The following is a 22,882-nucleotide window of genomic DNA, read 5'->3' as shown; positions in this document are numbered from 1 at the left end:
ACCAACCTTTGTGTGCTTCTCTAGTTCCCCTGTTTCTCTTCAAATCCCCCAGGATATTACTAGAGATATTTCTAAAACATTACTTTGGTTATGATGTGTTAATATCTCATAGAATCTGTAATTTATTTCTTAACAAAATCAGTCTTTTTCCCATGGAAGTTAGATTTCTACTATTGACCTCACCCTTTTAGTTTTTCCAAACCAAAAGCACAAATGATGGAGTTAAATTCTGGTTTGTTTTTTTTTTTTGGGTTTTGTTGTTTGTTTGTTTGTTTTAATGCCATAATTAACCCCTTGCTATTCTTATTAGTAAAAACATAAAAATTATGGAAATTGATTGACTTCTTGATGGATTTTTTTTCAAAGTCCCCATACCCTTTTTCATAGGCTCACTCTTTTCCCTCTGTGTGCCAATACTTTCGAATCAACATTAGTGCTAAACACTTTCATTTTCTATATTGATATTTCTATTATTTGCCTTTCACTAATCCCATTTGTCTTTCATTTCACCTCATTTATCCCATTACATTGCCTGTCTCAATGCTCAAAACCTTCACGTATTTCTTCTGCTTTGCAAGTAATACTTCTGCAGAAATCCTTCAGCACAGACCTTCTACTTCCAGCCAGCAAAGCCCTTCTGATTTCCCTTGTGCAAATCTCAAAATTAAAATCATATACAGCCCACATAACTCAGGATAGACCCACATTATTCTTGCTCTATAGATACCTGGTGCAGGACAGTTGGGCTGTTGTCACATTTCAGGAGCACAATCTGCTAGGAAGTTGGGAAAGGAGATGGGAGCGAATGAGCAGGTGAGTGGGCAAGTAATCTGCAACCTACTGGGTGGTGCTGAGCAATGGGACTTGAGGCAACGGGCAGAAACTGAGGCACAGAAAGTTCCTGCTGAACTGAGGAAAAACTTCTTTACTGTGCAGTGAGTGAGCACTGGAACAGGCTGTGAGCACTGGAACCCACTGTGAGCACTGGAACAGGCTGTGAGCACTGGAACCCACTGTGAGCACTGGAACAGGCTGTGAGCACTGGAACAGGCTGCGAGCACTGGAACAGGCTGTGAGCACTGGAACAGGCTGCCCAGAGAGGGCGTGGAGTCTCCCTCCCTGGAGATATTCCAGAACCATCTGGATGCAATCCTGTGCCATGTGCTCAGGGATGACCCTGAATGAGCTGGGAGGGTGGACCAGATGACCCTGCTGTGATTTCTTCCAACTTGACCTGTCCTGTACTTAGATGAGAGTGGCAACAGGCTTATGAGTGATCAGAAAGAGAAATGCAGCAAAATCAAACTGTGTGGGGGTGAGGGACAAAAATAATGGAGAGATTCAAACAAGTGGCGGAGAACAAGGCTAAAACCAGGCGACAATCACAGAAATGTGTGTATGGGAAACGCAGAGGGATGCCAGCACCAAAGAGCTGTACAGAGCGTGGCACAGTTGCCATCATGCCGCAAACAGGATTTTAATGCACTGAAATGAGGGGACGCTGGCAGGACAAAGTGCAGCAAGGTCAGAAAGGGCTGTAATAAATATTCATTACCCAAACAATGATAATGGTCCCTCAGACCCTTGTGCCTGCCCCTCACCTGAACCCGTGGCAGCCCAGTGCCATGCCGGGTGCCAGCCGGTCCCTGCTCACGGGCCTGTCCCCGCGGCTGTCGCTGGGGCCCTGACACGAACGGAGGGGAGGAGAGAAGGAAGGAGGGAGGGTGGGAGCGAGGGCGGGCGGCCGCCGGTTGCCCGGGCGAAGGCGACGCCACAGCGGCCTCGGCGCGGACAAAATGTCGGCGGTCGGCGCGGCCCGGCGGGGCGGGGACCTGCCCGGGGTAAGGCGGCGGCTCGGGCTGGGCTCGGACTCGGGGCGGCGGGGCCGTGCCGAGCCCGCCCCGCTGACTGTGGCATCCTCCCCGCAGGTGCAGAGAGCGGCCGGCAGCCCGCAGGCGCTGGCGGGGCCCGGCGCGCTGAGCGGAGCATGGCTGGCCAAGGAAGAGCAGTACAAGTAAGGAGGCCCTGCCCCGCAGGGACCGGCACAGCCCGTCCCCTGTCGCCGGGTGCCGCGGGCCCGTCCCCGCAGAGGGCGGATGGCACTGCCCGGGGCCGCGGGACAGCGCCCACGCCCCTGGCACCGCCGCCTCAGGCAGGCTCTAGGCCTGGACGTGAGGTTCTTCTGCACTTTGAACATTGACTTTAGTTCTAAGTTATGACTGTATAAAAGGTTAAGTCTGTTAAAAACAGCTTAAAAGCTGTAAAGGTTTTAAATGGACTCCCTGTCCCTGTTAGCTGTCAGTGCCCAGCCCCGGTGAACGGTGAGGGCACACGGAGAGCCACATCTGACACTGCGGCAGGCACAGCACCAGGGCTGTACGAGAGCACGCAGGAGCACCTCACTACCCCAGCCTGCACATCCAGACAGCAACACATCTCCAAATCCGTGATAAGCACTGCAGTCCTACATGAGTCCTTCCCCAACCCCTGCTGCTGGGTATACTGAAAGGAAGGACTGTATTAAACATGGAAAACCTTTAGGAAATAAAGACAATGTGTATTAAGAAATGGCATGTCCAAAAACAAAGTCATCCTTCACTTCTCACAGTTAATAGTCCAAACCGTGCTGTTTAATGGGTATATGTGTTTTATTACTATTCATTTGACCAAAACACAGGAAATTGTTGAAACATAACTTTTTTAATACCTTGAAGTGTATTTCAGCATCCCTTTGTAGGAATCATTAAAATTTCAGTTAGTTCAGGCAAAAATACTGTCACGCTGACATTTATTCCTTTTAAATTTTTCAAAAATTCAGTGATAAAAAATTCTTACTCTTTTAGGCGACTGAATGCAGAATTAGAAGCCAAAACAGAAAAACTGGTGCGTCAGGCTGAAGAACTAATGGTGAGTAGGTTATGCAGACTGTTACGTAATTTAGTCTGGATTCACATGCACACAAGGTTGAGTTTCAAAACAAATTTAGACCTTGACTACTAAAAGCATGTTGCTCTCAAATGCATGGTAAGGTTTAATTTATTTCTTTTTGAAGTTGTAAACTTGTATTAAAAATACATTAAAAAATAGTCTCTATGTAATTTCATCAGGTAGGTATCACATACCTGCCTACAGCATTTCTGCAGATACATACCTAAAACCACATTAAAAACTTGTTTAGTTGTTTAAGAAAAGTATCTGTAGGTGGTTTTATGCCTTAAATACTAAAAATTAGTATTTGAAAACCAGATACTGTTACAGTAACCTCCTAGTGAAATATGATCTACATTGTTCAAGCTGAAAGAGATACAAAGAATAAGCAACACAAATAGAAAACATGAACTTAGTAAGAAGGAAGCTTTTTCAAAACAGAAGAAGTTGTTGTTTATTATCAGTATTATTGTTTAACCAGATAGAGTCAACACTTTATATGAAAGTTGGACAAATGAATAAAAAGGGAATGGGGCAGGTATGGTTTAAACCCAAAACAGTTTGGAGAAGATGTTCTGCATATTAGAAATATTCAATATAAGTAGACTCATTCAAAGAAACAAGGCTTAAAAAGCAAATTACTAAGTATTCTGGAAAGCTGTATGTACTTGTATGCACTTTTCCTACTGTTGAAACTTCAATTTTATGGGCTGTGAAAACATATTCTTCTCTTGAGCAGTGACAAGCTGAGGCTAAATGCTTGGCATTTGAACAGGAGCAGATGAAACAGCCAAAATAGCATCTAGTCTCTTTCCTTTAGAAAACAGCGACAACAAAACCACTGTTCTTTTCTTCTCTAAATATAGCAGAAGATGAAATATTCTTAGGGTACTTAATATACCACATGGCACTGCCAGATTGCACAGACATACATTTAACAACAAAACAGCAATGGCATTTTCATTTTTAGACATATTTTCCAGTGTTTCAAAAGTTCTTTTCCACAGTAGACTATAGTTTCCATTCTTTTCCATTGTAGACTGTAGTTACTGTGATTTGTGATTTACAAATAGGTAATTCATCTTTAATGGATTATAGTCTCCCAAAATCAACTACTTTTTTTCTTTTTTTAATGAAGAAAGGCCAACAGAAGATACTATCTCAGCCAGGTTCAGCACAGAGTAAGTCACCTGAAGATGACAGACAGAGGTATGTGCTTTTCAACTGCTGTGTATAATTGGTGGGGACCCTCACACTGATCCTGCACAACTTGTGTCCTAACCATGCTCCTGTTTTATCTATCTTTGCTGCATACTGCTTTGGTGGAGTCTTAATTTTTTTCCTATTATTAAAAAAAAAAAAAAAAAAAAAAAAAAGTGATCCTAAGCAAGTGTTATTCCTTGCTATTTCAAGGAAGGCTTAATTTTGCTGGAATGTTCTGTCTAAGATATTAAGAAGTGCTGACCTTTGTAAAAGAGCAAGGTAAGGTCACAGGTTTCTTTGCAATACCAAACAGTGGGCACTTGGCAGTGGATGGTTTTTAACAGTTGAGCTGACAAAGTGAAGGAAGAGATACTGGTCTAAATGTTTGGATGAGATACTATGTCTAAATGTTCCTGGGACAGGAAATGCCTGATGAAAACACAAAGCCCTACGACAGGCAAACATTGAGCTGCCACCCTCTGGAATGTGGATACCATTACAGTGCTGGGGCCTGCATGCCTTTGGCCTGGATGATCACAGCCCCAGTGTCCAAACCCCACAGCTCCCAAGTGGGGACAGGGCTGTATTAGTCATTCAGGGGCATTATTATTGCCTTAGCTGTTCAAGGGTTTGTGTGTTGGTAGTGTGGGAATGGGTGATTTTAGGATAGACTAATACACAGTTTATCAAGGATCTGATCTGTAGGTTCCTAAATTTATGATGCCACTAATCTGGCTAAGAACAGACAACAAAATGCTTCAGAGGTTAAGCTGCAATTGGAAGTCTTTTCAAATAGGGTATATGAAGGTCTGATAAAGATAATTAAATAGTTATTTTTGTGTAGAACAGAAGCAAAGACATGGAGTTTTTCTGAAAGTAAAAGGGATTTTCAGTACACAAAAAGGTGTGGCAGCAAGGCAGCTTCTATGATAGAAGCCTGACTACCAGCAAAAGTTTGTTACTACAATTAAACTGATTTCTGAGCTATTTTAAAGCCATAGCTGAGGGAGTGAGGGGCAAGAAACTTAATGTGCTATCATTCAGTATAATCATGCTTTTTAAACAAATTCTGGATCTCACTTTAGTTTTTTGTTCTGTTAGATGGATTTTGAACATTAGAGAATTTTTAAAAACTTCAAACTGGAGTTGAGTTTTAGAGCTGCTTTATTAAGTAATGTGATTGGAAGATTCAGCCTCACAAAGGGAATTATTAGCTTTGATGGTACACATTAGAAATAAATTGAAGTGTTGGAAGAATTAAAAAAACAAAAAGGGCAATTAGCATGTCAGAGCATCAGCTGACCTATCAATTACCAACATAAATTAAAACACCTTAAAACAACCACAGTCTGGTAACCATAGTGTCCTGGTAAACATTTACATGAGAGAAGACTGGAAATCCCATGCTGTAGTGAAAAAAAATTAGAAATGTGTGCTAGGAATTGGGCACACTGATTATCCATGAGTGAACATTGAGGCCATTCAATTAGATTAGTTCAAAGTATTTAATATTTAATTAAAAATTCTTTTCTTTCTAAATTGTGCAAGCAGATAGGCCTTACATCTCAAGGAAGCACTTGAGATATTTTTGAACTATCTCGTTGAAATTTCTATTGATTCCTTTAAGGAGAATGAAAAGCAATTGGAAAGAAGGGAGGAACTGAAGCGAAGAAAGGGGGAAAATTATAAGTTGAAAGGAAAAAACAAATGAGTGAGCAAAGTAGAAAAAAGACAACAAATATTTAAGTCACTCTCCAAGTCAACGTATATTTTAAATGAATTTGTTCTGGAGTACTTGCAGGGAAATCTTAATTACTTAGCAACAAAGCAGCTCCGGTGAGAGCGCGCTGCAATGAGCTGTTCTTTACACGTTCTCTCTGCAGCCGGGGCCCGGCTGGCGGCGCTGGGCAGGGCCGCGCATGGGCAGCGCCCGTGCCCGGCGGGGCTGCAGCGCCCGTGCCCGCGCAGCCCGTGCCCGCGCAGCCCGTGCCCGCGCCTCTGCCTGTGCCCGCGCCTCTGCCTGTGCCCGCGCAGCCCGTGCCCGCGCCTGTGGCCGTGCCCGCGCCTGTGGCCGGCTGCGCGTGTGCGCCGCCTCTGACCGAGCGTGCGGCCGCACAGAGGGGCTGGCAGAATGGGGCGGGCAGCAGGGAGGAACCATTAGGAGAATTTGAGAGATTCAATGAGGTTGGGTTTTTTGTTTTGGTTTTTTTTTAAGACGACCCTAAGACAACAGATACAATAGGAACAGATTATTGAGCGAAAGAATATATTTGTTTTTTTGAGTATAGAGCGTGTTGCGTTTTCATATTTTTCAGAATAACATCTAACTGCTATTTCTGTGGCAGCAAATCCTCACCTTCTGCATGCTCCTAGAGCTAGCCAATAGGGAGAAAGCTTGAGGAAACTGGGGTAAACAGACAAAAACTAATCATCCTATTCTTGAAGTCTGTTGCCAGCCATACACAGATGACTTCTCCAGGTTGTTTTTTTGTGCTGAGGTTTTTTTTTTGTTGTTGTTGTTGTTGGGGTTTTTTTGGATTAATAAAATACGGAGCTTTGTGCAGATAATTCTTGTTGATGAACGTCTGTGAAATTTTTAAAGGCAAGATCTAAACATTTGCTTAAATCAGCCTGACAAAAAGAATTAAGTGACTTGATGAGCCAGAAATTTAAATTTTATTCAAAATCTTTTATAAGCCAGAGTTTTAATTGAAGTAAAAAATTTATAAAGGGTAGTTAAAAAACAGCCTTTCATTGCAATAATATACATCCACTCATAACTCATTTTGAAAGCAAAATTGTATCTACATATCTGTATATCTATCTGACAAGGAATTTGACCTGAATAGTACACAGCATGCTAAAACTTTCTGCTTAATTTCAATAGACTTGAAAAATAATCACTTTACCTGAAATTCAGTTACTAAGAAGCACAGTTTTCAGCCAAATAAGCAGTTAAGAAAGCTGCCTTTTTTTTTTTTTTTAATTCCCTATCTGTAAAATAGATATTGTATTTATAATACTTATTTCAGAGAAAATTCTATGAGGCTTAATTTATAAATTGCTCCACTTCATATTCCTCTGACAGTCCCTGTCAATTGACCTGAGAACAGTCAGTCTGAGCCTGCTAGGACAGGTGGAGGATGTAGAGGACGCTGGTTATATCTGCACTTTGTTTATATGAGTTCAGGGGTTTTATGTCACATAGGTGCTACCCAGTGAGCTGCTGGCAGTCTTTGGTTCTGGATTGTCCTGGGGAAGCTGTAACTCTGCTTCTTGGCTGAGTACTCCCTGCTACAGGGAATCATTGATCTAACAAGCCAGCAGCCTGAATTCCAAGAGACAAGATCAGGATTCTGGTACAGGAGTACTGGTGTATTAGATACCACAGACTCACCAGGTGGTTTGGGTTGCAAATGAGGTAGAGTGGACAGACCGTGGATGGGACTGAATTTATGCTTGAACTCAGTGTACGTTCCCACCTTAGCTAGATTGGTTATTCTAGACCTAGAAAATGAAATGTTTTTCTGATTCTGACAGGGGGGCTGTATTTTAACTGCAAAGTGTTTACATTATTATAGATCAGTGATTTTTTTTTTTTTTTTTTTTTTTTTTAAATTGCAGAGATCCACTCTGTCCCGAAGTTTCATCTCTTTCACACTCACTTGCAAAGGTACCAAAACTATCCTGGATAAATTCTTTTCTAGCATAATTTCAAAAATATAATGGCTCATGGTTTGAGGCTACACTGGGGACTTGCATGGGTGCCAAGCCAAAGGGAAGTGATGCCCAGAGCAGTGCTACAGGGACAGTGTTACCAGAGCTCCTCAGTGCCACTGGTGGTCAGGTGGACTTACCCAATGTTTAATTTTTGTATTCTGTTTTCTCTTCTGCATTGAGAGAAATTTTCAGTGTTTTGAACATCAAATTAAGAATTCCAAGTGAAAAATATTAGAACATAATTAGTTCCTTGCTCTCTTCCCTCCCTCACTTGTATAGTTCTAAAGGCAGTACTAGTGTTTTCTAATAATAACTGTCTAGTTAATAAACAAGTAGTCAGAGTAACTCAATTTAGAAAATATAATGGAAAAATGAGATTAAGAGCAATCTCAATAGTCTCTAACTACAACTATATTGAAACTTTTGTGAGGTGAGCTGAAGCTTCTAAAATACCATCTGCAGTTATTTATCAGAATACAGTAGAAAACCCTTTAATTTTTTAAGAATATTTTGTGAAAGCAACAGAAATATTGATAAGTCTTGCTTCAGTCGGGACTTTATAAGATTAAAATAATGTATAAAATACCATATTTTTGAAGGTATGATGACAGTCCAGTAATTAATACCTTGATAAAAGCTCAGAGCCTTGCTTGTGCATAGATTTATTAGAAGTATGTGTGGAAAAACTCCCATGAGCCAATGACTGTTGGGTATATTACAGTTAGGGCGTAGAGACATAAAAGTTGCAAGCTAAAGATGAGTGCAAATAAAATTGGAGAAGTAATTTGGAAAGTTTGAAAAGCATTCTTTGAAAACTTCCTTGAGTATAGATATATGAAGAAGAAAAAAAAAATAAAGAAAAAGCTAGAAAAAAAGTAGTTCAATAATAATTATAATATCCCACTAATTTTTGAAAAAACTTTTAGGTAGAAAACAAGAAGAAATTTCCTTCTGTGCCCACAGCTCAGAACAGACCATACTCTGCAAGTAGGGGAAAAAGAACAACTTCAAGGTATATCAAACATCTCATTTGGTTTGTCATGAAATCTTTTAGTTGCTATTTTTCTCTGTCAAGTTATTTTATGGATGTATGCTTTTATATTTATACAAATAAATGTATCAAACTTCCTCAATCAGCTCCACCAGGTGGCTATCTCTGTTTACTTGCACCAAAAACTATCAGTGAACATATGTGATTAATATTGCAGCAACGAAACAGTTGCTTTCTGCTTTAGCACTTCTCAAGGCTGACAGCTGAATTCTGTAAACTCCTTCAGTCAAAGGAGGCCCAATGAGCAAGAATGGAGCACCTGAGGCAGTCTGGGCCAGCACACTTGGGTGCTGCAGCCTGATTTGTGATCAGATGGTGCTGGGGAACATGAGGCCTTGTAGTGAATGTTGGGTCACAGGACAAGAGGCTCAGTAATACAACACAGCTTCCAGGGGCTCCCAGCTGTGAAGCTTCAGCTCTGGAGCAAATTGAAGGTTGTAAAACCAAGAAATGGAGAGCTGGACAAAGAGAAGAGTCAAAAAATCCATAAGAGCTTGGGAGCAAATTAAAACAGCCATGAATTATGGCATAATACCAAAATAGGATGAAAATTGTCTGCAAGGTGGCAGGACCTGGAACTGACAGGCTGAGGCTGTTTTACAGGATTAGAAATCCCTGGGGAGACCCTTCAGACCTCCCTTTGGCAGTTCAGGGAAGGTTGTTATGCTGGCACCCTGTCAGGAGGTTTGGAAGTGGAATTGTGCTGATACAGAGCCTGTGAGGCAACCCCAAAGTTGTGGGAGAAAATTAGGAGCTGGGAGGAGTTTGGAGGCTGGAATGAGGATGTGTTGGAATAAGAACTTAGGAGCTTCAGATCCTGTGAGAACTGAGATCACCTTTCTATAGGAGAAAGCTGAGGAATACCCTGTGCAGGTGATGTGTTACCTTGCATTTTGGTTTCATGAAAATGTTGATATGCAGCTTCTGGGATCAGTGAAGTTTCCTAGGCTGGGCATAATGATGCAGAAATTGTCATAAGGAAGGAGTACAGCCAGGGGCAACAGAGTTCTACAAGGTAATGTGGCAGGGAGTGGAAAGGGCAGAAATGACAACAGAGGATAGAGGATCCCCCAGGACAGTAGCCAAAGCCAATAGAATATTCCTCTCTTTGCTTTACTCTGATTTGGTTATGGATTTGTTGGATGAGAAGACTGTGCCAGAATCTTCTCAGTTGAAAATGGTAGTGATTCTCTGCCTTCTACGTTATCATATGTAAAATCTTGTCATTATTTATGTGGAATATGGTAAAGGTATCTTACAGAAAGCAAATGAGAAATTGCCATTGATGCATCTTACATATGAATGCAGGTAATAAAATTGAATTAAATGCAGGTAAATAAATGTGCACTCTTAAAAATAGCAAATACTAAAAATATTTTACAAAAATATGATGTATTATAAATTTAAAATCTAGGGGTTTCATTTTTTTTAGCTCAAAAATAAGAAATGTGGAAGTACAAAGTGCTGATGGTGTTGCAGTACTGGAAGATTGCATAGGTTTTTCTTTAACAAAAACAATTAGCAAAGTTGAAGAAAGACTAAAGAAAGGAGTCTTACCAGACTGTCAAGATGATGATATTATTCCAAGGTTTGGAAATGAAATGGGAGCAGGTAAGTTTCCTTGCATGGTTAGTACATTTGTTCTTGCTTCATGACTGTTAGAAATGGGTTTTCCTGGGGAGAGAAAAAAGGAGTTTCTGTAAAAATTACAGGGAAAATCCTCTAGCCCTTAACCTAAAAGGAAAAGGGCAAGAAGGCTTTTCCTTTCTACGTAGGCCTAGAGGAAGATCAGTTCACATATGACTGATTATGTGAATTTTTATCTTCCTTTCCACTTCTGTAAGGAAGTATTTGAATGGTTACATATGTTGAATAAGTGCATAACATTTGATTCATTTCACTGGGGAAACAGAAGTACAGGATGCTAAGCTTGTATTTCCAAAAAGATGAGCTTCAGTCTTTGCACAGACTCTGCCTTTGGAGGCAAAAGCCTTTCCTCAGACCAGTGCTGTGGATCTCAGCAAGTGGCTGAAACAAGGTAATGTTTCAGCTACAGTGCTTGAATTAGAATCCTCCAGATATTTTCCCACTGCAAATGGTGTGTTTATATCTGTCCTAGAAACAGAACAGGGACGGGATTGCAGCATTTGCCAGCAAGGCTAAAGGCATGACACACATCTGTCTTTTTGGCTCTGGTGTGATAAAAGTGAGTTTGTGTAGTTCCTTACAATGCTGAAGTGAGCATGAAGTCAGACATTCACCCCAGTAAGCTGCAAGTGCCTGAGCCCTCTCCTTTTAATCTAACAGCTTGATTTCAACAAGCATGCCAACACAGAAATAGCTTGGTTTCTAACCTCATAAATCTATGCACATCTTCTGTTACCAAGTCTCCCATAACATATCTTCAGATAACTTTTTTTATAGTTTTCTTCCTGAACCAAAAAGAAATTGCTCTGGCTTTCATTGGAAACTTCTACCAAATCAATTCAAGGCAACTCAAGAAGACTTATTACTGGTGCCTTGTTATCAGGGACCAAGGGCATGTATTGGAGTATTGAGGATTGTTTCTGTAACTTTAATGATGAAATAAAAATCCTCAGGATTGATTTTTGCATTTTGAATTTGATATTGACTGTTTGGAACACTCTGAATGCCTCCTTAATGTGGTAAATAAGCTATTGCAGAGCACTCGAGCAGTGTCAGACTCTCAGGACAGTCAGGGTGTTCACAAGGAAGCAGGCACAAGTATTGAGCAGGCCCTGTTACAGAGAGGGCTCAGTGGGAATCTCCATAATGGATTCCTTAGCCTGTGCCCAGCTATTTAGGCCAATATGCTGAAAGGTTCCATAGTATTGTCCTTTCCTTGAGCTTCCTGCAGCTCTCTTCCTGGAATTGGGTTCCATGTCTTTATTTCAGGATCACAGGTTACCACAGTGCTGCCAACACGTAGCTTGGACTTTATTTAGTGTGGGACTGTTTTGGGAGGGTTATAATTCAACTCTGCAGTAACCAGCAATGATAGAAGCACACAGACATAGAGAAGGCTGAACATGAAGCTCTATTTTTATCTAATATATGTTTCATGAAGAAAATCAAATAACTTAATAGTGTAGAAGTACCTGCAAGGGGATTAAACATGAAGGTTTCATTATGGTCTCCATCTTGATAGCCACTAGTTCTCAGAACCTAGCAAGGATATAAAAGGGGGAATAAAAGTCAGCCTGTATCTTAATATTTTTATGGTGTTCTCCTAAACTGTACTTATTATTGGCCTCTGCAGAGTGAGAGCTTAAGCTGCAATTGATGAGGGAAAATGGGTGAAATGAAACAAATTCCTGTTACAGCAAATGAACATGTGTACCCATCCATTTCTCCACTCTTACCTCTAGGTCCTTCTCCTTCACTTTATTCTTTTCCTCTTGTAACTACTGGGAATAATGGTTATTCCTGTGTTAGTCAGCTTGGTCCTCAGACTGTTTCCATGCTTGATGCTTGTGGAAGTCCAGAGGAAGTTCCTTGTGAATGATCTGGGGAGTAGGAAGTATGAGAACAGACTGTTCCCACACAGCTAGTTTTGTCATGCCAGTCCATTTCTTAGCTGTCCAAGAGCAAGACAGTATTTCATTTGGAAAAAACATCTGATCACATGGATTTAATTTAAACTATTAGTTGAAAAATGTTAGCAGTGTACTTTTAAAAAGCATGGAGTACTCTGCAGGAGGGATATTTACCTGTTAGGAAATACAAATCAAATTCCTTGTTGTGCACAGTTTAAAATTATTTTGGCTGTAACTAGAGAAGTTGTAGCTCCAGCTGGATTGCAATGTAGACATGCCCTACAATGTAGTTTTGTTGTCTTCAAACTCAAGAAGTGCTGCCATGAACAGCATGGTATGATGCAAGTTTTCAGTAAGTTTCAATGTTGAGCGTTATGAGTCTTTTACAATTTAAAGATGTCAAGTTCTGTCATTAAAAGGAAAAAATCTATACAAAGCTTTGCCTAAGAATGAGAAACCTGCAAACACTTTTTTAGAGATCTGAGTTTTCATTTGCCTGTTTCTCTTCAATAATTATAAACAATGTCATGTGGTTTTAAATACAAGATGAAAGTGAGTTCTTGCATCAGTTTAGGTTCTTGTCTGCATTGAAAAATGAGGACTTGTGTATATTAAATGTAACTTTTTATGTTCACAGAAGCTCAAATCAGATTTCTTAAGGCAAAGTTACGTGTGATGCAGGAAGACCTGGCAAATACAGTGTTTGAATGCAGGAAAAAGGTAAGGGATTAATTTTTTAATCTAGAAATGGAATAGGTTCCTCTTTAACAAATAATCCCAAAACAGAATTCTCTCAACTTTTCTGTTTCAAGTATTAAGAGTTAATGTTCTATTTTTTGTAAATATCATATGAATTTAGAATCAGGGGTGGTAATTTCTGTATAAGTGTGATCTTGGGCTAGAAGCTTTCAAAATGCACTTAATGGACAATAATTTGGGGCAGGAGAGAACCACTGGGGACAAAGACATGCCCCAGCTATAGGGCCACTGTGGTTCTGCAAAGTCTCAAACAATTTCCTTCCTGCTGGGAAGGAGAGCGGAGCCAGAGAAAAAGGAGAAGAAACAGTGGTGGGGAAATGCAGATGGTGGAGTACAGAGAGAAGGGGAGCAGTGCCCAGAGCTGGCTGCTGGGATGAGATGGATGTTTTGGGTAGAATGAGAAATAGACCAGCTTGAGAATTACAGTCAGGTGCTTTCAGTGTCATCAGTGGATCAAAGTGTGGAAAGAGCTTCCATTTTAAATGGAATATTGTAATCAAAACAGAAATTAGGCTTTCTCTGTTCTCAGGAGTACAATTGATGCAGAGGACAGTATTTGGAATTACATACCTGGGCAGAGCAGACTGAACTTAAGGCATTGTGACGCTACACTGATACTTCACTGTTAGAATGTACAAGTGAGTTTTATGATCTGCACTGTCTGGCAGTATCTTCTAAAGTGATGCTCAAACAGCTCTTGAACTGTGAAAACTTAAGTAGTTCATATCTGTCTGCCAGAGAGATCACTTCTTATTCATGTATTTGTAATCAAGCAAGGTTTTTGAACTAACTTTCTGTTTTACATAACTGCACTATTTTTATTTGTGGTCTCTTGACTTCAGAATGCTTTTTTCCACCTATTCCCCAGGCCTAAAAGTGATGATGACACTAAGAACATATGGCAAAATACTTATGTATTTTCTTATAAGCTTTTAATTCAGCATTAAGGAGCAGGATGATAGTAAATGGGTTTTTTGAGATAAGTACAAAATCTTTAGAAGTAATTAGATGTTGATATTTTATGTCTGTACTTTATTTTTATCAACACAGGTGCTTCTGCATTTCAATACTTCTATGCTATGATCAGAAGAAAGTTGGTACATTAGATTTTAAAGTTATTTTCAAATCAAATATCATTTTGTCAGTAGTTATTGAACTTCATCATTCCGTGCCAAAATCACAACAGAATTCAGTTACTGTAGCAGATGACAGAAGACAACCTTGTACTTTTTCTAGTCCTGCTCCCTTAGCACTTTGTATGTAAATTTATCATTTTGGGTTCTAGTTTCTCTGGTGTGAAAATAACTATTACATTCAGAAGGTCACAAGATTTTCGTTTTGGCAAAGCCTTGAGATAGATTCTGGGTTTGGTTCCAATTCACAGTCCACTTGTTATAAGGAAGCAGTAAATCTGTTTAAATTTAAAGAGGTGGGTGTTTCTGAGGTGCATGAAGTCATGAGAAGCTTAGGATAAAGCATACAGATTTCTCAGGTGGGAAGCTGGTATTCCAAGGGACTGAGAGAACAGCAAAATTTTTTCACAGAAATTCCATTTCTGTATTTTCTCGGTTTCTTTTGCTTAAAGAAAAGCAGGGCATAATGTGTGTCTGAAACAATCTACATTAGTATTCACTTACAGTGTTTGAAAGGTTATAAAAGAAAAATGCCTTGAATTATAATGCTTCATGTGGGATGTAATTGCCAGTAGGTCATGAATCTAAGACGGGACTCAGTTCATGTTAAGAGAATCTTAAATTTGAATACTTGATGTATCCTGGATCATTAGCTTGCTTTTAAGTCAAAACCAGATAATCTCCTGAAACATAATGGAGTGGTTTATTAGTAATTATATTCTCTTCTTTTTCCCATAATTTTTCCTAATATGTGCATTTAGCCATGCTCACAAAAAATGTCACAAAATATCAATGTACACTGTTATTCATATAATTCTATAACATTTTGATTATTTTCAAAACCTTTGAGCTATGAGAAATGTTTTACATACTGCTACAAGACAGCTTCAAGTAAAAGACTGCAGAATATTAAATGAGAAAAGTGTTAGAGGTTTTTAAAGTATTATCTTGGTAAACTGGTGTTTTGTTTTCTTAGTCTTACTTGTTGCTGTTTCTAAATCTACAACACATGTATTCTTACTGCCTTTTACTTACAAGACATTATTACTGCATTACCCTCCTGCTTCCTTGCAATCATTTAGTTGGGGTTTTTTGCTAATTACTGCCATACAGGATGATGAAAGTCAGAATTTAGGAACTCGGCTTAAAGATGCTGAAGAAGAAAACTCAAGACTGCAACGAACAATCAGCCTGCAGCAGTCTCAGATTGAGAAGTACAAAATGTTGTCACAAGAAGCAAACAAAAAAAACGAAGGGTTACAACAAGAGGTCACTGCACTAGAAAAGGTATTGCAGATATTAGTCTTATTTATCTCAAAAAAGGCAAAATCCCACATCAAGTTACCCTCTGTTCCCTGATGGAGTGATAGAGCCATGTCCAAAGATCTCATTAATGTTTCAATATCTGTTAATTTATAAATTGTATTTTTAAATGGCCTAATTTTTTTTAAGGGAGAAATAATATATTTTGCTAACTTCTTCTGCTTTTACAGTCATTTCTGTGTTTTGAAATTAAATTCCTATGTAAAAGACACACAAGAGACAAAACTACCTTTTCAGAAACTGCTGTCAAATTTAAAAACGAATCCTGAAAATACAAGGAAATTCCACTTTTCAGGTTTTAATTATAATGTTTTAAAAATTGCTTCTGCAAATTCTATTGTAAGCTGTAGAACCTAGTGAACTTTTTTTTTAAAGCACCTGCAGCTTATAATAGTATCTTGTGCAGGTGAGGGAAGGGATGTGCTTGTTGTTGCAAATGGACAAGCAGGCCCTGCAGGGTGGCTGAGCCCAAGTGAGCGTGGCTGCTGTCCCCCAGCAGTGCCATGCCCGGCGCAGCAGATGGCTGCACACACAGCTTGCTTTGCTTGCAACTTCATCTTAAGGGCAGCATGTGTTTTTCTTTAATTACTCAGAGCTAGAGAGGTTGACTTCAAAACCATGACAGTGTTGGGTAGTTCTTGTAATACACCAGGAGAGTGTTTCAGTTTAAAAATTGGGGAAGACAGAGCACAGCTCAGCCCATCAAAGGCTCATACTTCCATTAAATCATAGTATGGATTTATGTGGGCATGCTTGTATCTTTATGTTTCATAGTTCTGGCATTTTAAAACTAACATGGTCTTTGTGGTTTTTTGTGCAGATACTTGGAGGTTTTAAATTTCCTTAAACTGATTGTGATTCTGTGAGGAAAAATATTCAGTACTAGTGTTTATGCTGCTCATCAGCTCACAGTCAATAGGGCCTAGAGATTTACAGTAATTTAGTTCCTTCTAAAGCAAGACAGGACAAATTACATTCAAACCATCCAAGACATAAGTTTGTTTAACCTGTACTTACAGCCTTCTGGAGTGGCAATTTCCACATCTTCCTTGCACACAGTCACAGTTAGAAAGTATTTAGGAAATGGGATGAAAAGTTTATTCACTTCCCCTGCACAGGTACCATAGCCAGAAAATGGTCACTTCCCTCACTGGTCTTTGCTTTGGACTTACCATCCTCAGTTGCTTCAGTTGTTCCTCATAGATGGTGTTTTTTAAAATTTGTTAAGGGTGCCAGTCATGGTCATGAAAAATAGTGGTAATCCTTTAAAATACTAAGACAGCAAAAAAAAGCAAGTATGTGTAATGAAAGATTCTCTGCTAATTCAGAAGTTACTTTACATACTTTTTCTGCTATAATAAATTGTCTAATTGCAAAAGCCATGCATGTAAAAATAATTTTGCAGTAACTGCTTAATCTCCAGTGGATTTAGAAGTCTAAAAACTGCTCTGTTTTTTAGATATGAAGTATTATTCAGCTCTATTTAATTAATGTAGTGTAGATCGATTCTAGACATGTTTAAAAGCAATTTCCTGTGAACACAGGCTTGAAATGTGCTGCTGAACTCTCATGACTCTTTCAGTCTAGAGAAAGTTTTCTGTATAGCTGAGAGTACAAATGTAACCTCTGATTCTGGGCTTTTTTTTGCTTTTTCTGTTGTTGCAATGTAGATGATGGTAGACCTAAGGTGTGACACATGCTTCCCCAAACTCCTTAGATTATCAGGTTTTTTAAATTCATGAATCCCCCAGGTACTTTTTGTATGTGCCTAGGCAAAGAGTCTCACCTGCTTTTCACAATTTACCTGAATCATGGTAACTATTTCATTATTTTTACATTTTTTTCTTTTGGTGTTCTGTAAACATTAATGCTGCAGCACCCACCTAAGGCAGTAACTGAATTCTGATGGTCCCAGAAATTTCCATCTTTTTCTTTCCAGCATTCTATTTTTTTTTATCTAGTTGATCTCATAAATGCTATCACTTCTCTCATCTCTTTTTCCCCACTGGTCTACAAGAACATTCCTTTCTTGCTGTTCTCTCTCACTTACTCAGCCAAGCTCTAATGTTACATAGTGGTCTGGGAAACACCAAAGTTGTACTCTTACTCTTTTTAAGCTTTTGTGCAGGGGGTTATCACTTGCCTTGAAGAAAGGCTTGATATTAAGTACACCTTCTCTCAAAGCTGTTTTTTGGGGAGGTGTTGCAGAGCTTCCTAAAGACAGCAGTGCTGCCTGCGCTGCTGCTGGGAGGACAGAAGGCCTGGTGAGGGTTACTCGTGGGCCATCACAGCTCCTGCTGATACTCAAGTGCCTCAGCCATGGCAGAACAGTGGGGAAAATCCAGAAACTGAAATGGAATGCAATTTTAAAACACAGTAGTTTATCCTCCCCACTCTTAGAGAAATATTATATGAGAAAACTAATCCAGCTTTGACTTAAAGTATTGAAGAAATGGCAGAAACCTTGCCTAGATACAAAATAAAACATTTATTTCAGGCATTATTAAGATTGAAAACTTGGAGTCTAATACATTTAACAAGATACCCTCACTAGATGACTTGCAAAAAAGTCCTTGATAAGGTGTTAGGTGTGACAGCAAATGTCAAAAATCCCTAAAAGAATTCTTAGAATTCGTTCATTAAATGATCTAGTTAGCTGATAAGTAATTTGCATTGCATGTAGACTATTTTGTTTTTGGTCATTAAATGCTAGAAAGACTATTCCAAAGCTTTTCATATTAATGCAGAATAAAATATATAGCACAAAAGATGTAATAGATTTCATTCACAACTCCATCATCTTGATACAAGACAAAGAGGTCAATTAGTATGTATTTCTTGGATAAATGATGTGGAAGTCTTGAGTAACCACCACAGAACAGGTGTAGAATTGAGACAATAGAACAGTTGCTCAGAAATGAGGCAGTCTGAGGGCTGCCTCATTATCAGTAAGCCCATTCTCTACCTTGATTTGGATAAAATAAACTTCCTGTGCCCATTACTAAAAGTTTGATACTTTAAAGAAAAAAAATCTATTTCTTTTTCATAAAACACAAGATGTGCTCTTTCTGCCAGAGTTGTTTCTTTTACTTTGTATGTTATCTGTATTCCCTGATCTTTAGTCTCATTATTCTGTTCCTCAAGTTGGTTTCTTTCTCTCATTCCCCACTTACAGCACTATGAAATACTGTCAGCAGAGTCGAGACAACTGCTTTGATTGGTGCCGTAACTCTCGATGAACTATTTTCTGCCCGATGAAGTAGTTTATACCCTCAGCCATCTGCAGCAGGCTGCTCAAACTTCTTGGTGGTAATTGCATGTAGTAATCTCTGGGGCAGAGAGGTGAAAGGAGCAGGTGGGAAGAAGCAGCTGGAAACACGAGCCACCATTCCAAAATCTGTCACAGAGTGGACATAGTGGCATTTGTTTCTCTTTTTCTGACTGATCATACAAGGTTTTTCAGTCTTATATGATCAGCTTCACAATTTACCCCAAGAGAAGCTTAAAAAAAATAAAGATGAGAAAGATCCTTTTTCAAGATTTCAAAGGAAGAGGGGTTGTTTTAATGGTAGAATTGTCTTTGAGACAGATTCTGTTACAGGCCAAAGAAGGTCACAGACTCTTCAGCTTTCAAGGGTGAGCCTTTTTGTGTGTTGTTGATACAGGATTCATTAGAACACCATTATTCATGATGTTTTTATTGGTTTGTCCTTTGCTTCTTCGATAGGAATTGGAGAGTGTAAAGCGTGCCCAAAAGCAGGCTGCAGCCACTCAGAGTGCAACAGAGGTTCGTTTAAACAGGGCCTTGGAAGAAGTGGAGAAGTATAAAGCAGAGCTGAATAAACTGAAACAAAGCAACAAGGTACTATGGCTTAGGAAAGCAATTTCCAGTCTGTAATCACTCAGTAATGCTAGAATGAGACAAAAAGCATGATGGGCTTTGGAAGCTTTGTATCTCTTACAGGCAGCCTCAAAATTAACTTGGAGCAAGTCACAAAAGGCCTCAATAAGTTATCTTAGAGGATACTACTGCAACCTCTGCAGGGAGAAGAAACGTACAGAATGAAGTTAAAGCCTTTCTGATTTTCCTAATTTCTGTGAAAATGAGACATGTTTAGGGAGAGGAAGAAGTACATATACACACCTAACACATACAAAGGCAAACCACAGCTCTTATTGCCAAGATTTTCTTTTCTTTTTTAAGCTTTAATGTGGGAGTATTTTGATTAATCCCATTTCTTTTCAGAAGTGTCATGTGTGGCTACTGTTTGTCATTTTCTTATGTAATGCCAGGTTTTGTTGGTTAAAGCACCATTTTCATAATTTCTCCTTTTTTTCCCTTGGTAGGATGTAGCTAATCAAGAACTCAAAATGATTGAAGAGTTAAAAACAGAAAACAAGAAACTGCAGAAACAAAAAGGAGAGCTAATTGCAGGTTTTAAAAAGCAGTTAAAGTTAATTGATATTTTGAAGAGACAAAAGGTAAGGAGCAGACTATGGATGTATTTCAGTTAACAACCTCTAGCTAAATGCATCTACTGTCCAGTAAAGTAATCCTGAAAACTGAGTTTACATGGAAGGAAATTAAAATGAGAAGAATGTATACTGGAAGATATTTCCCAAATCAAATTATTTTCCACTTACTAGTTCCATCACACTTTTCACTTAAAATACTTGGGATGTGAGCAGTCATTTCCATCAGTTCTCCTTCTGAGGCTGCATGAGACATGTAGAGCTAGGGGCTGGACAGGACCTTAACAGCACAGAGTGGGTCACCTCCAGTTGCTTACTCTGCAGAATCTCATGGGATTCATTTTGGGATAGAGTCAGTGCACTTCTTGCACTCTCAAACCAAAGCTGTAAGACAGCTGAAGCAAGCGATGTATGGTGGCTTGTTGAGCAGAACCCCCTTTAAGAAGGGCCAGCCTTAGAGATAAGAAAGTAGAACATTTTATTTACCCTTTGAGTACTCAGTGATCACCAGACATTTAGTAAACACTTTTGAAGTTGCTGAGCCCCAAGAGGAAGAATAGTTCTGTGTGAAGTGGCAACTTAAGTGTTTGTATTTTGCACCCTGATCCTAAGAACTGGGAATTGCAATGTGAAACTACACTCTTGAATCTGGAACACCTCCCCAGCACAGGGCAAAGGAGGACAGGTAAATGGAATAAGAGGAACTGGGGCTGCTTATGTATTTCTAGTGCACGAGAATTTTTCTGGCAGTAACAGGATGCAGAGGAGATCCTGGGGATTCACCTAACAGCAGTAGTGCTAACTTAGCCTTTGGCTGGCCCTTCCAGCTCTGCAATTTTATTTTGAGAATGAAAACTACACAGAATTCACTCAAAATATGTTCTTCCAGATGAGGTAGCTCGTTGTCCTCTGGAACATGAATTCACTGAAATGAGTGTCACAGAGCAGCATTTCTGTTTGACTGGGAACCAAACCTGTGGTCTCAGACAAATGTCACAAACTGCAGTAAATACATTTTTAAGCAATTACAAATGCTGTTTCAAAACTGCAGATATGAGAGAAAGCCACTTACCTTTTCTTACAAAAAGTGTTACTCACAAAAGAAGGATGCTGTGAGTTGTCCTTTCTGAAGAGACTGTGACTGGAGGAACATGGAAGGGACTGGGGCTAACCCTGCCCCTTGCAGCTTCTGGCAGAAGGCACGGGGAAGGGCAGCTGAAGCTCACATGTGCTCAGTATTCACAATCAGGAAGGATTCAAGTCTGCTTCAAACAGGCCTTTTGTTGATTGAATGAATTAGAAAAACCTGATTTAGGCTATTTGTGTAATATTTGTGTGGCAGCTTCAGATGCACAGAGCAGACAGAGCCTGAAGAATGATGGAGGGAAAATATTCCCCAAAGACATTAAAATCAGGAGAGATCTGCTTTGTAATAGCTTTAATGTTAAACTGTATATTGATCAGCTTGAAAGAATGTGGACCAAGTTTTCTTATATGTGTTCTTCAGAAGTCACAAGAGTTGTCAGATTTTCAGAAATTTCTTTTTTAATGAATTAATTATTAATTGCTTTATTATAACCCATAAAAATATCCCAGTTAGCCAGGATTTTGTATTTCTCATTCACACTAGTTTGCCTTCTGCTCACTTTTTTTCTTTTTAGATGCACATTGAAGCTGCCAAGATGCTTTCTTTTACCGAAGAGGAATTCATGAAAGCTCTTGAGTGGGGAAGTTATTGATCCCATTAAATAACTTCTGTTTGAAAGATGAGTCAGATGGTACATTATTTTGAGACTGTATATGAGTCCTTGTTAATAGTTAATAACTGTATATCCTACTGAATTGATTTTGTTGATTTTTCTTATGTTTAAATAGTTAAACTTTTGTCAGCCTGATAGCTTGTGTTGTAATGTCTTATGAAACACAAATTTCTACTTCATTGTCAGGCCAAACTGCCCATTCTGTTAGGAGCAGAGAAGCACAGGCCATGCAAGGAATATTCCAACAAGTGAACTTTGTTATCAGTTTGCTCTGTTCTAGCATTTAAAACTGTACCTTACCCATGGTCATATTCAGTCCAGGGAAGTCAGGATTTAGTCTCAGAAAATTCCTTGTTGCAACAGAAATAAACTAACCAGTGATCCAGTTGAGAAGAAAATGTCATGTCCTTTTTAGAACACGTGGTTGGAAAATTGGCCTTGTCTGTTCTCTGTAACAGATCTCCCCTCAAAGCTAGCTGGTCTGGCATCTAATTTAAGCACCAACAGCTCTTTTATAGAAATGACCATAACTTGTTTTAGCAATTACATCTGAGCGCCCCTGGCTGGCATAACCATACATGAGACTTGCCCCTCATCACCCAGACAGAGTCCACAGTCCCATGGAGCTGTAATGTGTAAAACTGTTCCTTCAGTCAAGACAGAAGTATTAAACCTTTCCCTGGCCATCAGCTGCTGCTTTGGGATACAGGCAGGAGCAATGACTCCATATTTGCAGGTGCTCTACAAGCATCACATCCATAAAAATTTCATTATTCATCATTGTAATCAATAACTAGAAAACAGATCAGGGTAGAAGAGCTGAGCCTATTGTGTGTACATTAATGAACAGGAGCAATACAAGCCTGTGCTGCTTGCATGAACCTCTGCCACACCTCAGCTATTTCAATGGATTCATCCCTCAGAGTAAGTGAGGATGGTACATGGTACAAAACCAGTCAGTTTATGCAGTGAAAG

At 39.4% G+C, this 22,882-nt stretch overlaps 1 protein-coding gene across 2 annotated transcripts; it reads left to right on the top strand.

Annotated features, from left to right (window-relative positions):
* Positions 1-1,755: 1,755 nt before the first annotated feature.
* Positions 1,756-22,042, top strand: TEX9 (testis expressed 9). Of its 2 annotated transcripts, XM_059858295.1 has the most exons (12): positions 1,756-1,841; positions 1,929-2,014; positions 2,844-2,907; positions 4,067-4,137; positions 7,756-7,804; positions 8,778-8,863; positions 10,335-10,513; positions 13,097-13,179; positions 15,465-15,638; positions 19,402-19,536; positions 20,022-20,156; positions 21,809-22,042. In XM_059858295.1, the coding sequence occupies exons 1-12, from the start codon at positions 1,797-1,799 to the stop codon at positions 21,884-21,886; spliced, it is 1,185 nt and encodes a 394-aa protein (XP_059714278.1). In that variant the 5' UTR covers positions 1,756-1,796; the 3' UTR covers positions 21,887-22,042. The 2 variants fall into 2 exon arrangements, with proteins under 2 accessions (XP_059714278.1, XP_059714279.1); XM_059858296.1 differs by lacking the exon at positions 15,465-15,638.
* Positions 22,043-22,882: the final 840 nt, after the last annotated feature.

This window comes from Haemorhous mexicanus, chromosome 13 (genome assembly GCF_027477595.1).
Source record: "Haemorhous mexicanus isolate bHaeMex1 chromosome 13, bHaeMex1.pri, whole genome shotgun sequence".
NCBI classification, from domain to species: Eukaryota; Metazoa; Chordata; class Aves; order Passeriformes; family Fringillidae; genus Haemorhous; species Haemorhous mexicanus.
The sequence above is the reverse complement of the archived record's forward strand: the minus strand, read 5'-3'. Positions and strand labels throughout refer to the sequence as shown.

Excerpts from the sequence above, each read along its gene's own strand:
- TEX9 (XM_059858295.1), top strand. The coding sequence starts at position 1,797 with ATGTCGGCGGTCGGCGCGGCCCGGCGGGGCGGGGACCTGCCCGGG. Across the intron at positions 7,805-8,777 it reads TTTCACACTCACTTGCAAAG|GTAGAAAACAAGAAGAAATT; the intron begins GTACCAAAACTA and ends AAAAACTTTTAG. Across the intron at positions 8,864-10,334 it reads GGAAAAAGAACAACTTCAAG|CTCAAAAATAAGAAATGTGG; the intron begins GTATATCAAACA and ends CATTTTTTTTAG.